Source organism: Parasteatoda tepidariorum, chromosome 2 (genome assembly GCF_043381705.1).
Source record: "Parasteatoda tepidariorum isolate YZ-2023 chromosome 2, CAS_Ptep_4.0, whole genome shotgun sequence".
In the NCBI taxonomy this organism is placed as follows: Eukaryota; Metazoa; Arthropoda; class Arachnida; order Araneae; family Theridiidae; genus Parasteatoda; species Parasteatoda tepidariorum.
This window is the reverse complement of record NC_092205.1, coordinates 3,508,080-3,521,870: the sequence shown is the minus strand read 5'-3', so window position 1 is coordinate 3,521,870 and position 13,791 is coordinate 3,508,080. Positions and strand designations below refer to the sequence as shown.

The following is a 13,791-nucleotide window of genomic DNA, read 5'->3' as shown; positions in this document are numbered from 1 at the left end:
TTTTTAACCTTAAGGCTAATTAAATTATTATATTTATTGGGAAATATGCAGGTATATAAGCTAAAGAAAAGCGACTATTTTTAAAAACTCTTATTTTCTTTAAATAAGTAAAATAGAAGAAATAATATTCACCGAAAATTCTGGTTAGTTGGTTATAGGCTATATGGCGTATATTTCTGCGAGGAGTTTTTTTTTTTTCGTTTGTTGCAGCAGAAAGGAAAGAAAAAGAAAAAACGCAATGCTTACAGATGGAAATTTTGAGGTGGAGTGTTTAAACTGTCAGCTGGTTTCTGTGAGTGATGACTGCTGTTTCCGAAATATGGCAAACAAATTCTGTCCCCCTTTTTTTTTATCACCAATCGAAATTTTATTCTTTTTCCTACATTAATAAGCTGCTGGATTAAATTAAAATAAATAATAAATAATTAAAATAAATAATTAAAATAAATAAATAAAATTAAAATGATTAAATTAAAATAAATAATAAATAATTAAAATAATTAATAAATAATTAAAATAAATAATTAAAATAAATAATTAAGATAAATAAATAAAATTAAAATGATTAAATTAAAATAAATAAAATAAATATTAAAATTATTATTATAATTAATCATTTCAATATTAAAAAAATATTGAAATGATTCTTTCAAAAGCACTAAAAAAGGGTTCTATTTGTATCACATCTAAAACGACAAATGAAGGGCTCATTATTTTAATAAATTTTTATCACCGAAACTAATGCATTTTATTTTATTTTATAACCGTCGTTGAGCAGCCGACCCAAATTTTTTAATTTACTTCTATCCATTTTTAAATCCTTAACCTTATAATTTTGAACTCAATCCAGAAGACAAGGGAACTCTTGGATCAAGTATTTGAAAAATGTGCCTTCTTGGAGGACTCTATGATGGAACTAACCCGCATTTACGTTACATGGAGAGGAAAACCACAAAATGCTCTCATTGTCAGCCTGATGCTAAGGGAACTCTAACCCATTATCCGTCCACCAATGAAGATACTTTACGTCGGCAAGAGACGAGGGCGGAATTCGTATCGACTAACCATCGCTTTGATTTGAGCTTGATTCACCACCGCTTTGATTCACCACATTGGGAGGAGGATCCCTGAGACACAACAGCTCCCAAACTATAGTCTTTTATTTTATTTTATAACAGTCGTTGAACAGCCGACCCAATTTATGAATTTACGACTACTAATGCTCAACTACTAATCCTTGTAATTTTGAACCCAATCCAGAAGACAAGGAAATTCCTGGATCAAGTATTGGGGAAAATTTGTCTTTGTGGAGGACTTTTGATAGAACTAAGCCGCATTTTCGTTACATGGAGAGGAGGACCACGAGATCTCCCACGGTAAGCCTAACGGCAAGGGTACTCTAACCCATGATCTATCTACGACTGAGGGTAATTCACGGCAGCACTGTGGGTGGTGCAAGCCGGATGCGGAATTCGTATCGACTGGGATTCGAACGCTCTATCCCCGGAGCCAACGCGGCTCTCCAAAATATAGTATGTTTATTTTTGCGCCAATATTTGTGCTTCATAAATTTTTGCTTCGCCATCGTCCACAGGGTAACTAGATATGAAAAGTGATAGTCGCCACCACCACTTCTTTCAACCAAAATGTAACACATATGCTTTATTACTATTATTTTTAAAAGTAATATGGGTTTATTCCAAATATTCTTTTATATTCTAAAAATAAATTTTTTTCCTCGATTGTTTCGTAAAATTTTCGTACATTTTAGATACGAAATATTTAGATTTGAAATATTAACCATATTTAGAGAATTTCTATAAAATAAATGCCTTACATTATTAATACCAACGGTATTGTTAAATAACTTAAAATTACATCAACTTTTGAGAAAGTGGTCATTTTTTTAACATTTTATTACATTAGATCAACATTAGATCAATATGAAATTAGATCAATATGAAAAGCAATAAAAACATCATAACTTTTTACTGAATTCCATTGGCATTCAACTTCTGTAATATGTATACGTTCATGTTAAAAACTTGATTAACTGTAATTTTTTTTTTACGGAAAAGGAAGAAAACCGGAACAGACTAAGACCTAAAAGGACAAGTTTTGTGCTTTCTACATCTTAACTAACAGGTTCCGCATTTTAAAATGATTAAAATTATGATTACCTAGAAATAACTAAATGATTAGGATTTTTGCAAAATTATAAGACTGTTTCAAATTAGAAAAGAAAAAAAAATCGGAATAATTTTTTAATGAATAAATTTGATTTGTCATTACTTTTGTTTGATTTTGACTGTGTTTAAATTATTTTCACACTACTTGCGCATAAATAGAGGCGACGAAAATGAAATGATATTGGAAAAACTATTTAAGAAAAATACCCCTTTTGTCATCATTGCATAAATTATTTACCAAAAACAAATATTGCGTCTGCTATTGCAATTTCTGCTGATTCAAGACCCAAAATAGTGCTGAAATGTTCGTGTTTTCGACTTTTGATTTGCTGCTCGGGTAAAAAAAGTAAGATATATGAAAAGTAAGAAGTGGAAATAAATTTTTATTCTGTGATAATAATAGTAAAATAATACTAATAGTAATTATAGTAAATAATAATAATAATAGTAAAAAGAAAGGTATGTAAGACTTATGCTATTTTCATTAACCTCCTTTTCTAACGAGAAATCTTTAAAAATTAGAATTTAAATCCGATAGAAACATACTTAAACGTTCTAAACAGAAATGGATCTGTGCTTTGTATCATTAACCATACTGTCCGGGCTCTTTGTAGTCAGAGTAATTATCTTTTTTGTCCTTTCCTTAATTTAGATACATCAAAAATAAATGTTCCTTTTTTAGACAAAAATATTTTGTATGTTTTTATATAAAAATAAGACGTTTAAAATAATAAAATTAAAAGGCCCACCTCTTTATTTTAAATTTAAGTTAAAATGACTTCAGCATTTTTCACTCTCATAAGATATTTGCTCTTTGTTCCAGTAAGCGTATAATTTTTCTGTTGTTTTTTTTCTGATAAGATTACAAATCCAAAGTTATTTTACGTAAAATTTTAGTGTCTTCATGTTCTTATCTATTTTCTGCTCCTGTAACGCATAGACTTATGTATTTTTTTGTTTTGGGCTTGCATTTTTTAAATTTTTTTTTGCTGAATATCATTTTTTGATTTGCAATGTATAGATAGTTGTTATAGAATATGCTTAAGCAAATAAATATTCATCACACTTTTTAGAGTAATTTATCATTTCATTTCCAGTGAGGTATGTTATAAGCAAAAATATATGCCGTGACCAGGATTCGAACCTGGGTTATTGCGGCCACAACGCAATGTACTAACCACTATACGATCACGGCTACATAAAACTGTCAATAAGATAAATTTAAGACAAAACAAAAAGTAGTGTTGATCTATTTAAAGTTAAGTATGTCGTCCCTTCTTCGTCGATATGGTTGAAAGGGCCGCGCCTTTTCCTGTTTTACAGTTCTGTTACTAAAGTATTGTGCATTGTTCTTACTAGATGGCAGCAGTAGTAGTACAGCTCCTTTTCTCGATAAGTGGTTGAAAAAGCTTTCATTCTTTTTCACTTTTTTAAAGCACATATTATTAATAACTTTTTTACTGAATGACAGCTGTTACTTTTGGCATCAACTATCATTATTGCGAATTCTTTCTTAAGAGGCATGAAAATGATTGCTTCAAATTAAACCAAATTTAACTTTTTGTTAGTTATGCCATCTAGTGGCGTTTAATAAAAAAGAAAGAAACAAACTCATTCGTCATCATTTTTCTATATAAAATTATAATTTTTAACCACCAGAAAAAGCTTCGCTTCCCATCGTTTTTCTTAAAGCATTTGTCAATTTAAAAACATATTTCTTGTTAGAAATTCTTTCAGGAAGAGAAGGGGTGGGTGGGCTACAACATCATGTATTCAATGAAAGAACACATCTTATCAACGAGTAAGCACTCAAGTAACTTCTAATTTTAGATGAGATCAGAAAACTAGATAATCTAGTGTTATTTTGCACAACTTTCTATTATTAGGAAGATACAAAAGGTCGCTGTTTTCTCTGCATTATATAACATTAGACTCAATACAGACAAATATTATCCAGCTTTCGCAGTAATATTATTTTGCATTGGTTTTTATACTGAATAATATAAGATTTTAGATTTTCTGCTGTTATAATCGTGCATCATTTTTAATTTTTGGCGCAAAGCAATTGGAAGATTTGGATGGTAGTCGAATAATTCGGTGATATAATTTTACTTAATTTTCTGTATTGTGTTGAAGCAATTTATATATATATATAACATAGAACGCTGCATTTTGAGAACGATGCTATCACAAAATTTTTGTTCTAAATCAACCAATTCCATTGCTTGTATTTTGCGGATAAGAGATTATGCATTTCGAACATAGTGAAAACAAACATACCGTTTTATGCAAACGTCTTAGACGGGACTTTTTTTAAAAAGTAGATGATGCTTTAAGTTTCTGGTCTTAATAAATCAGTCATAGAAAAAGCTATATAATGCAATTGCACATCATGTTTTCACGAAAAATATACAGGACCTTTTAGATGAAAGTTTAAGCAAAATTCTTTTCTATTTTGATTAGAATTTTTTATTTATCCTAATATAAATGCTCTTCAGCTTAATTTAATATTAAGTCAATCAAAGACATTTTTACAATTATAATTATTTTAGAATCATATTGTTTTAAACATGATTTAAAAGTCCTTAATAAAAATTGTACCAACTTTCTAGCTACCTGCTCTTCAGTCACCATCACCATTTTGAATAGATCATGTTATTGTTTATTTTTTAATCATTTACAAATTAATATTAATAATGATGCATCAAAAACATGCAGATCAGTCTATAATCAAGAAATTTAAATAAAAATGTTTAATTCGTTATTTTACAATATTTTAAACATGAAATTTTATTAAGGTAACAATAAATAGTGTTTGTATTAAGCTTTAAACATTCTAATATGTAATGGTAAACAATTAAACTTTAAACATTCTAATATGTAATTTAATCATTCTAATATGTAATTCTGAGCTAAAAGTAACAGATTATTAATTTTTCAGTCGTTTAAAGCAATTTTTTTTATATCTTTGTTATTGTTGCAGAAAATTCTGTCACAGTCGAATAACTAAGAAAACGTTGTTTTACAAGCATCTTTTGAACTAACTACAGTATTATTATAATTACTATTATTTATTAGTTTGACAAAACGTTTTAACAGATAAGTCAACTATTACGCGCGTGCTACTAATTGCCAATAATGATCACAATTCATAATATTTGCTGACTTTATTAGATACATAATCATTAAATTAATTCCTAAATGTTTTGATTAAACGATTAAGTTATAATACTAATTTATATGACAGTGTTAATAAAATATTAAATATTAAATAGTATATGATACTAATTTAATATTTTTTGAAACTATTATTGAAATTGATAAAGTTTAATAAGAAATTACTAAATGATAAATACCTTCAAAGCCGATTGCTATCAATATGGCAATGTAAACAATCCTGAAGAAATTATAACTCAAAAGTTTAAAATTTTTTTCTAGTTTTTATTGTACGCAAGCCGAATTTACTTCCACTAATATTTTCCTGCATTTTCTAGCACAAAATTGCATTGGCTAAAAATGATATTTTAAGGAATATTTAATGACTGTTTTTTTTTCCATAAATAAATGTTGTAATAAATGTAAAATAAATAAATGTAACTGTTTAAAGAAGTAAATGTAAGTGTAATAAATAAATGTAAGTGTAATGAACAAATGTAAATGTAATAACTAAATGTAAATGTAATAAATAAATGTAAATTGTTTTTAAATAAATGTAAATTGTTAAACATATGTACTCATATCGGATACGATGGTCTCCTTTTAAAGTGTCGTAAGATCCATAAGAAAATGCAATGGTGGCTGCAAAACTAAAAAAATAATGTATGTTTTATTTCGTTTACATTCACCACAGCATTCAATAATTAATTTCTATAACTCAAAATATCGGGTTACAAAATCTTAAATATGAAAATATTAAAGATAACTTCATAATTACAATATAGATGCTACGATCTTCTTGATCTTTAATCCACTGCAGCACATAAGAAGAAGTCGAATTTTACCCAACAGACTTCTTTGCTTAGCAAAACCTGTTTTTCCATGTCTTGGAATACAAAGATCTTTGATAGCTAAGTTCCAGGATAGGGAAATAGTGTATTGGTGAGAAAAATTCTCCAGATCTTTCACATTTGCTAAAGCTCCAGTGGGTTAAGGCAGTGCTCCCCAACCCTCGGGCAGCGGACCGGTACCGGTCCGTGGATCAAATCGTACCGGGCCGCCCTTTTCATTGAAACTGAATTTAAATTCCTAGGTATATACTCCAAATTAAAAATATAAGTGTACCATTAAAAATTTTATTTATTTGAAAATAAAGGGGCCCCTGAAGGTGGTGATATAAATTTTTAATATTTGTAATGTATCATTGTCTCCGATTACCCCCTGATGGAACCATCTCACTGCAAAGAAACAAGCTCAGGGTTCTCATTGATTTAGCGTATTAGTAAATTAAAATGCTAAATCACTTTATATTTATTTTTTGGTGTTATATTTATTTTTTGGCATCTTTAAATTCAAAAAAATTAAAATCAATCAATCAAAATAATCAAAATCAAAACAATCAGCGCCTCCACCCCCAGCGGACCGCTGTAAAATTATCAAATGTTGACAGGTCCGCGGTGATGAAAAGGTTGGGGAACACTGGGTAAAAGGACCGCATGAACCCTGTAAAGTTCTGCTATGCTCCACCCGTTGCTCATTTCGAAAAATATATTTCATGGAAAATATTAATTTCAAATATAAATTCTGCTTGGAAAGTTAAATTATGTTGTCGTCAGACCAGTATTCTGGAATGTGTTGTAAGGTATGAAAACTCACCCTTGTAGGAATTACAGATATTTAATAGGACTTTCTTTGAAGAAGCATATCTTTTTTCAACTGATTTTGATTTCTGGTCCTCACAAAATCACGGGATGTATTCAAAAACATTTCGATTCATTGCATTTGTTATATTTTGCGTTCTTTCTATTTATGATATTTATTCAATTTTATAAGCAGACGGGATAATCTTTTTTCTATTTAACAGTTTTTCCCCCCGAAGTGGCAACAAACTTCATGTTTAAAAAAAATCAAAGAAAATGCCAATGCAAGAAATAAAGCTTTAAAATATTTCAGTGCATTGATTACCGGGAAAAGTCCCTATTTAAAGAAAAAATAGTCTGGAGAATAACGGGCAAGTGTATCTCGAGAAATGGCCTTTAACATAAAAAACATCAGTGAAGGAAATATTGGTAAGAGTATTCCGGGCTATCGAAATGGGCTACAGGTGGCGTAGAGTAGAACTCTCTACCTATGGTGACATTTCGGGATTCAAAGAAGAAGTTATGTTAGTTTCTGTCTTGGTTTTCAAATAGATTAAAACTTTTAAGTTAGGAAACCATATGGAACTGAAACAGCTACAACTAACATAGTTCTAACAGAAGGAATAGTTGAAATTGTAAAAAATATTATTGAAAATTAAATACGAAAAATATAATACGAAAATTAAATACGAAAGGGGAAAATATCGTAGTTCTTTCCCATGCAACTGAGAAGAGAGGGAAGGGGGAGAGTAGAGAGCGGTCTTCTCTTCAGATGGCGTATTCAAGCGTTGCGATCGAAAATGGCTCTTAACTTTAAAAAAAAAAAAAAAAAAAAAAAAAAAAAAAANAAAGAAAAAAAAAAAAAAAAAAAAAATCTGTGTGGGCTGGCAGAGAATATCTGACAATGGTCCTTACCTGTAAAATGAAATTAGCGTAGAGAATACCGGGCAAGTGTGCATCGAGCGTTGTTAATGTGCATTTAAATAGTAATTTTTTAAAAATATAAACTATATGTTTGAATTGAAGTGTTTTTTTTTTAGTTTTTATACCAAAATTTCTTTTCTGCTTTTAGCTGTCTTTGCAATTCTTTCTCACTTGTATAATTAATAAATTTATAAAAAATGAGTATTCAAGCAAGTGCACTTCTTATATTTTCATACAAATACCGCAGATGCATTATGAAGCATCTACTTATATTAAATAGATATGCATTTATTCTTTTATTATAATCGATAGATCGTATTGATTTAGGTTTATTACATTATAAAAACACATTTTCTTCAAGTGAAGAAATATCTATAAAGATTATAAAATATGAGTAAAAAAAAATGGTCTGATGATAGGATTAAAATGAAAGAGAGTGCAATTGAGCAACAGAATTCTTTCCCCCCGAAATTTCAAACTTCTCAAAAAAACGCTTACGGAACTGGAGGCAAGCTTTTATCTGACTTCAACAGAAATGCATCTTGAAATGTTCGTGCGGAAAAAAAAAAATGTTCCTTCGTGGAAGATGTACTTAGTGGAAGCTGATAACTTTGGAACGTTTCGTTACAAGAAAGCGTTTTGCTACATTCCGTTTTTTCCGTCACTGCGTAACTGCACTTCAGAAAGTTTCGGTAGAAACAATTTTCTCTATATGTTCTTTTTCAGGCGCAAATATGTATTTCTGTTTAAAAAAAGAGATTGTGTAAAGAGAAACTTATCGATTTGGTTTTCGGTTCTGTTCGAACTGTCTCCTGGAAAAATAAAGCTGTGTTTTCTACTCCATCAAAATTGAGGCGAAGATCTGCAATGAAATCTATGCTTTCAAGTTTATTATTTTTAGGATATAAAATTCCAGAGTCGTCGCAAGACTTTACGATGCCCTAGGCAGAAAGTTTTGCGGGCTTTTCCTTTAAATGTTCTATTTTTGCGGAGCCCTAAAAAATGAGAGCACTCAGAATTTCGTTAATTGGTCAGTGAAATGTGTGGACAAATTAAAATAAGTAAAAAGGGAGAAGTATTCATTTAGATGTGGGAAAATGTCGACAAATTAGCTAATTTATGACGTGCTCCTAAAAAATAGAGCTTCTCCGAATTCCGTTAGTGAACTCTTTACATAAAATGTCTTTGGTAAAGAATAGGTGTAGAGATATTCTATTTTGGAACTCAAGGTTGAAAACATACCATTGAATTATAATTAGATTTATATTTCAAAGGAGTTATTTTTAGAATCTTTCCCTCTTTATTAGGAAGCATTAAATGATTTTCCTTAATGCGTAGGGTTACAAGGTATGCGACGATTGAGCCTTTTCACTCGTTTTCTGTTAGTACTTAATGCAGGAGCGATTGTTTTCGCATGACTCTTTCTGTATGATGTATTCCATGTTAGATGTGCCGGAACCATCCAGAGTTTTGTCCACCCTCACCCTTGTGGACAGTGGATGTGAAATGTTGCAGCCACCAGCCTACCCGTAAATAAAACTAATGGAGGAATAATTGGTTCACAACTGAATTATTTGAGCTAATTGTAACCAATGACAACAGGGATGTAGTCCTGTTATTACAAGCCTAGCAGGAAACCTTTCGCGGAGGAAACCTTTTGAAAACCAGTGTTTATCTATTTGAAATATTAGCCTATCGTCCGACTGGCTGCTAAGTTGAAGTTTTCCCCATCCCATCACACACGCCGGGGAAAAAAAAAGAAAATATCGCCTAATCGGTGCTGAAGGATGAAATCACACCCCGTCTGTTCCACNAGGAAACCTTTTGAAAACCAGTGTTTATCTATTTGAAATATTAGCCTATCGTCCGACTGGCTGTAAGTTGAAGTTTTCCCCATCCCATCACACACGCCGGGGAAAAAAAAAAGAAAATATCGCCTAATCGGTGCTGAAGGATGAAATCACACCCCGTCTGTTCCACTACCTGTACCTTCGCTGCTACGGAAATGCTGATGTAGAAGGGAACTTGACATCCTGGAAACCATTTGATGTGCGTCCCATCCATAGAGTTGACCGATGACCCTACAGTTCTTAGTGCTCAGAGGAAATTTCACTTTGATTCAAATATGAATCAGTTTCTTACAAGAGTTGTTCGTGAAAAAAGTGAAAACAACAGTTTTGTGCGCGAGTATAAATCATGAATATGCATGAAGAGCTAACAAGATTTAGTGTGCGAATAAAAAATGATATATTTTTTTCACCTTCTTCACCTAAATTCATGAAGGTCGAAGAAAAGTGTTGACGAAGGGAAAGTGAGAGCAGATATTTTTTTTCTCTCATATTTTTCTTTCTCACTCTTATGATTAAATATTTTATTCTTATTAGATATGAGTAGTGGTTTAAACTTTTTATTATGAGATTTAATCAATTGAATATTATTAATGGTTGAATTGCATTTCGTATGTTTACCTTGCTTTTTTTTTAAAATTATAATATTGTTTAAAATGTTTTTGAAATAAATAAATGTGGTTCAAACGTCAATTAAACTAGTGACGGCAAATAAAATTAAGTTATTATTCAAACTTTTCTTTCCTAATCCAGATTTATCCAGATTAAATCGTAATAAAATACTGAATTTTTCAGAATTTTCCTTTGAATCTAATGATGAAGAATTTTTAGATAAATTGAAAGAAATTTGTAATACTTTTAATTTTTCGGAATTAATCAAAATTACTGATATTCTGAATATTTCCAGTGAGGAAAATAAGAATGAAATTGCAAAACATATTTTAATTTGCTTATGTGATTTCAATTATTTAAAAAATTCTATCGTAATGGAAAATCCCTCTGAAGATGAGGATGAAATTAGTCAGTTTAAATGTAAAAAAACTCTAACTGATTTTGAATCACATTTATCAATTAAAACTTGTATAAGTTAATTTACAAAAGTTAATTTATATTCTAAAAGTTGTATTCATAAAGATATGGTATCCTATAGTCAAAGTTCTAATAATGATGTAAATAATAGAGAATCAGAAACAAAATTAATCATTAAATAACTTGTTAAAGAAAGATGTAAAATGGGTGTGGTCAGAAAAGTGTCAACAATCTTTTGAACTTCTAAAAAATGCTATTATTTGTAAACTAATTTTGAGAATTTTTAATCCAAATTATGAATGTCATCTTTTTGTTGATGCATCGTTAGTTGGAATAGGTGCCGTGTTAAAATAGACAGATGAATGTGGTGCATTGCATCCAGTAGTTTTTCATTCTCGTTCATTAAGGGATTATAAAAAAAACTATGCAATTACAGAACTTGAATGTCTTGCTATAGTAGATTCTTTAAATAAATTCCATCATTACCTTTTTGGCCAAAAATTCACCATACATACTGACCATGCAGCTTTAATTTGGCTGAAAAATTTTAAAAATTTAAAAGGTAGATTATTTAGATGGTCATTACTGTTAAGTATGTATGAATATGATATTAAATACACAAAATGTTCTACTAATTTTGAAGCAGATTGGCTTTCGAGAGATGCAACACATTCACTTGTCAAAATCAATAGTAAAAATAATAATGTTCATATTTCACATTTTTAAAATTGAATGAAATAATTGAAGCTCAAAGGAAAGATAGCTTACAAGATAATTTTTTTGATATCAATAATGTTTTATGTATAAGTAGGAAAAATTTTAATAAAATAGTTGTTCCATTTTCGTTGAGATTAAAACTACTGCAAATTGCTCATGAGAAATTTAATTATCCAGAAATACAAAAAAATGACTAACTTAATAACCCCTGTTTATTATTGGAATAACATAACCTCAGATATAACAAAATTTTGTAAACATTGTCATACGTGCCAATTAAATAAAAAACCGCGACAAAAAAGATTTGGATTATTACAATCCTTACCCCATGTTAATCAATCTTTTGACTTACTAGCAACAGATAGTGTTGGTGGATTAAATTACTATAATTCAACAAAAAAGTATTTAACTTTAATTATTGACCACCTCACAAGATACATTTGGGTTTTTGCATAAAAATCCATTAGCTCAGAAACTTATACTAATTTTTTACATCAAATGTTTCAAAATCAAATTCCTAAATCTTTGTTGAGTGATCGAAATGCTGTCTTTACTTCTTCTCATTTTAAGAAATTTTTGAAACATAATAAAATTCAACAATTATTGACAACTACACATTATCCGCAGTCTAATGGCAAGGTAGAACGCCTTGGTCAAACAATAATTGCGTGTTTAAAATGTAAAATTAATGAAAAACCTACTAAAACTCCTTGGCCTACTTTGTTAAAAGATATAGTTAATATTCATAACTTAACTCCCCATTCTGCAACAAAATTTCCACCTGCATACCTCATGCATGGTAGACTCCCCTATGAAAATCCCTTAAATGAAGAAATCTATCCTCCTGTTGAGGAAGCTAAAAAAATAGCAATTCAAAGAACTAAAGAAAATCATGAAAGAAATGAAATTTATTATGATGCTAAATTTTTGGATATAGACTTTAAAACTGATGAATTGGTTATGTTTGAAGAATTTACTTATCCTAATACGAGGAATTTGTCACCTCCTTTTATAGGACCGTATAAAATTCCTCAATAAATTTCAGAAACTAATTACAAAATCAATAAAAAGTATAATTTAAGTAAGCAAAATTTTGAAATAGTACATGTATCAAAACTTAGGAAATATCACAGCCTGTTGTTGTAGTGTGTCACATGTGTGTTTTGTACATGTATCAAAACTTAGGAAATATCACAAATGTTGAAATTAAATCATGAGTAGTGTCCAAAGGAAAAGAGTTTTTTGTTTAACTTTCTTCAATGGAAGAAGTAAACCCTATATTTTTGGGAGATCTGAATCGCCTGTGGAGATGTTTACCTCAGCATCATTTGGATGAGAGGGCGATGAAAGTTGAACTTTTTTTTCTCTCAACAAGGTGAGAAAAATTTTTATAAACTATTTTTGTATAGTTCAATCTGGATCTCTCAATATCACGGTGCTTTATGAAATTTTGTTTTCCTCCATTTTAAAAGGGAATACAGCTTTGCATCAAGTAAATAACCCCTTTAACCATACAGAATCTTATATTCTGATTAAATGACACTTGTTGTCCAGTTCGTTCGAATAAAAATTTTTTTATGTTTTTGTGTGAAAAAATTTGTGAAAATTTTAGTAGAACAGTTATATAAATATGTTTCATTTTTCTTTCTGTTTAGTTGACTAAACAGATAAATGGTATTATCATATTTTCATTTTTGTCATTGTAAATAATTGTTTTTTTGCACATAATTGAAAAAAAATGTTATTTTTAGTAGGGAAAAGGAACAGTCGTACCGACCTAAATTTTAAAAATTTAAAGTATTCTAAATTTTTTTATTTTTGCTTAACAAAAATTTTTTTTTTGGGGGGGGATTTAATACAAAAATTATAAATACTTTTGTAGTAGTAAAAGCATTAAAACTCCTTACGTAAAATGTCTTTGGTAAAGAATAGGTGTAGAAATATTCTATTTTGGGTCTCAAGGCTGAAAACCTACCATTGAATTATAATTAGATTTATATTTCAAAGGAGTTATTTTTAGAATTTTCCCTCTTTCACTTCCATATTAGGAAGCATTAAATGATTTTCCTTAATGCGTAGGGTTACAAGGTATGCTACGATTGAGACTTTTCACTCATTTTCTGTTAGTTCTTAATGCAGGAGCGATTGTTTTCGCATGACTCTTGCTGTTTAATGTATTCCATGTAAGATGTGCCGGAACCATCCGGAGTTTCGTCCACCACCTCCCTTGTGGAGAGTGGATGTGAAATGTTGTAGCCACCAGCCTATATAATTTTTCAGAATTTTCCT

The 13,791-nt window shown here is 29.8% G+C and overlaps 1 protein-coding gene and 1 non-coding gene across 2 annotated transcripts; one reads left to right on the top strand and one right to left on the bottom strand.

Moving 5' to 3' along the window:
• Window positions 1–3,312: 3,312 nt before the first annotated feature.
• On the bottom strand, window positions 3,313–3,384 carry TRNAH-GUG (transfer RNA histidin (anticodon GUG)). Its single transcript has one exon. It is a non-coding gene; the product is annotated as a tRNA-His (tRNA).
• Window positions 3,385–12,000: 8,616 nt separating this feature from the next.
• Window positions 12,001–12,540, top strand: LOC107455142 (uncharacterized). The gene has a single exon (XM_016072610.2). It carries the CDS (start codon window positions 12,001–12,003, stop codon window positions 12,538–12,540), a length of 540 nt encoding a protein of 179 aa, XP_015928096.1.
• Window positions 12,541–13,791: the final 1,251 nt, after the last annotated feature.

Excerpts from the sequence above, each read along its gene's own strand:
- LOC107455142 (XM_016072610.2), top strand. The coding sequence starts at position 12,001 with ATGTTTCAAAATCAAATTCCTAAATCTTTGTTGAGTGATCGAAATGCT.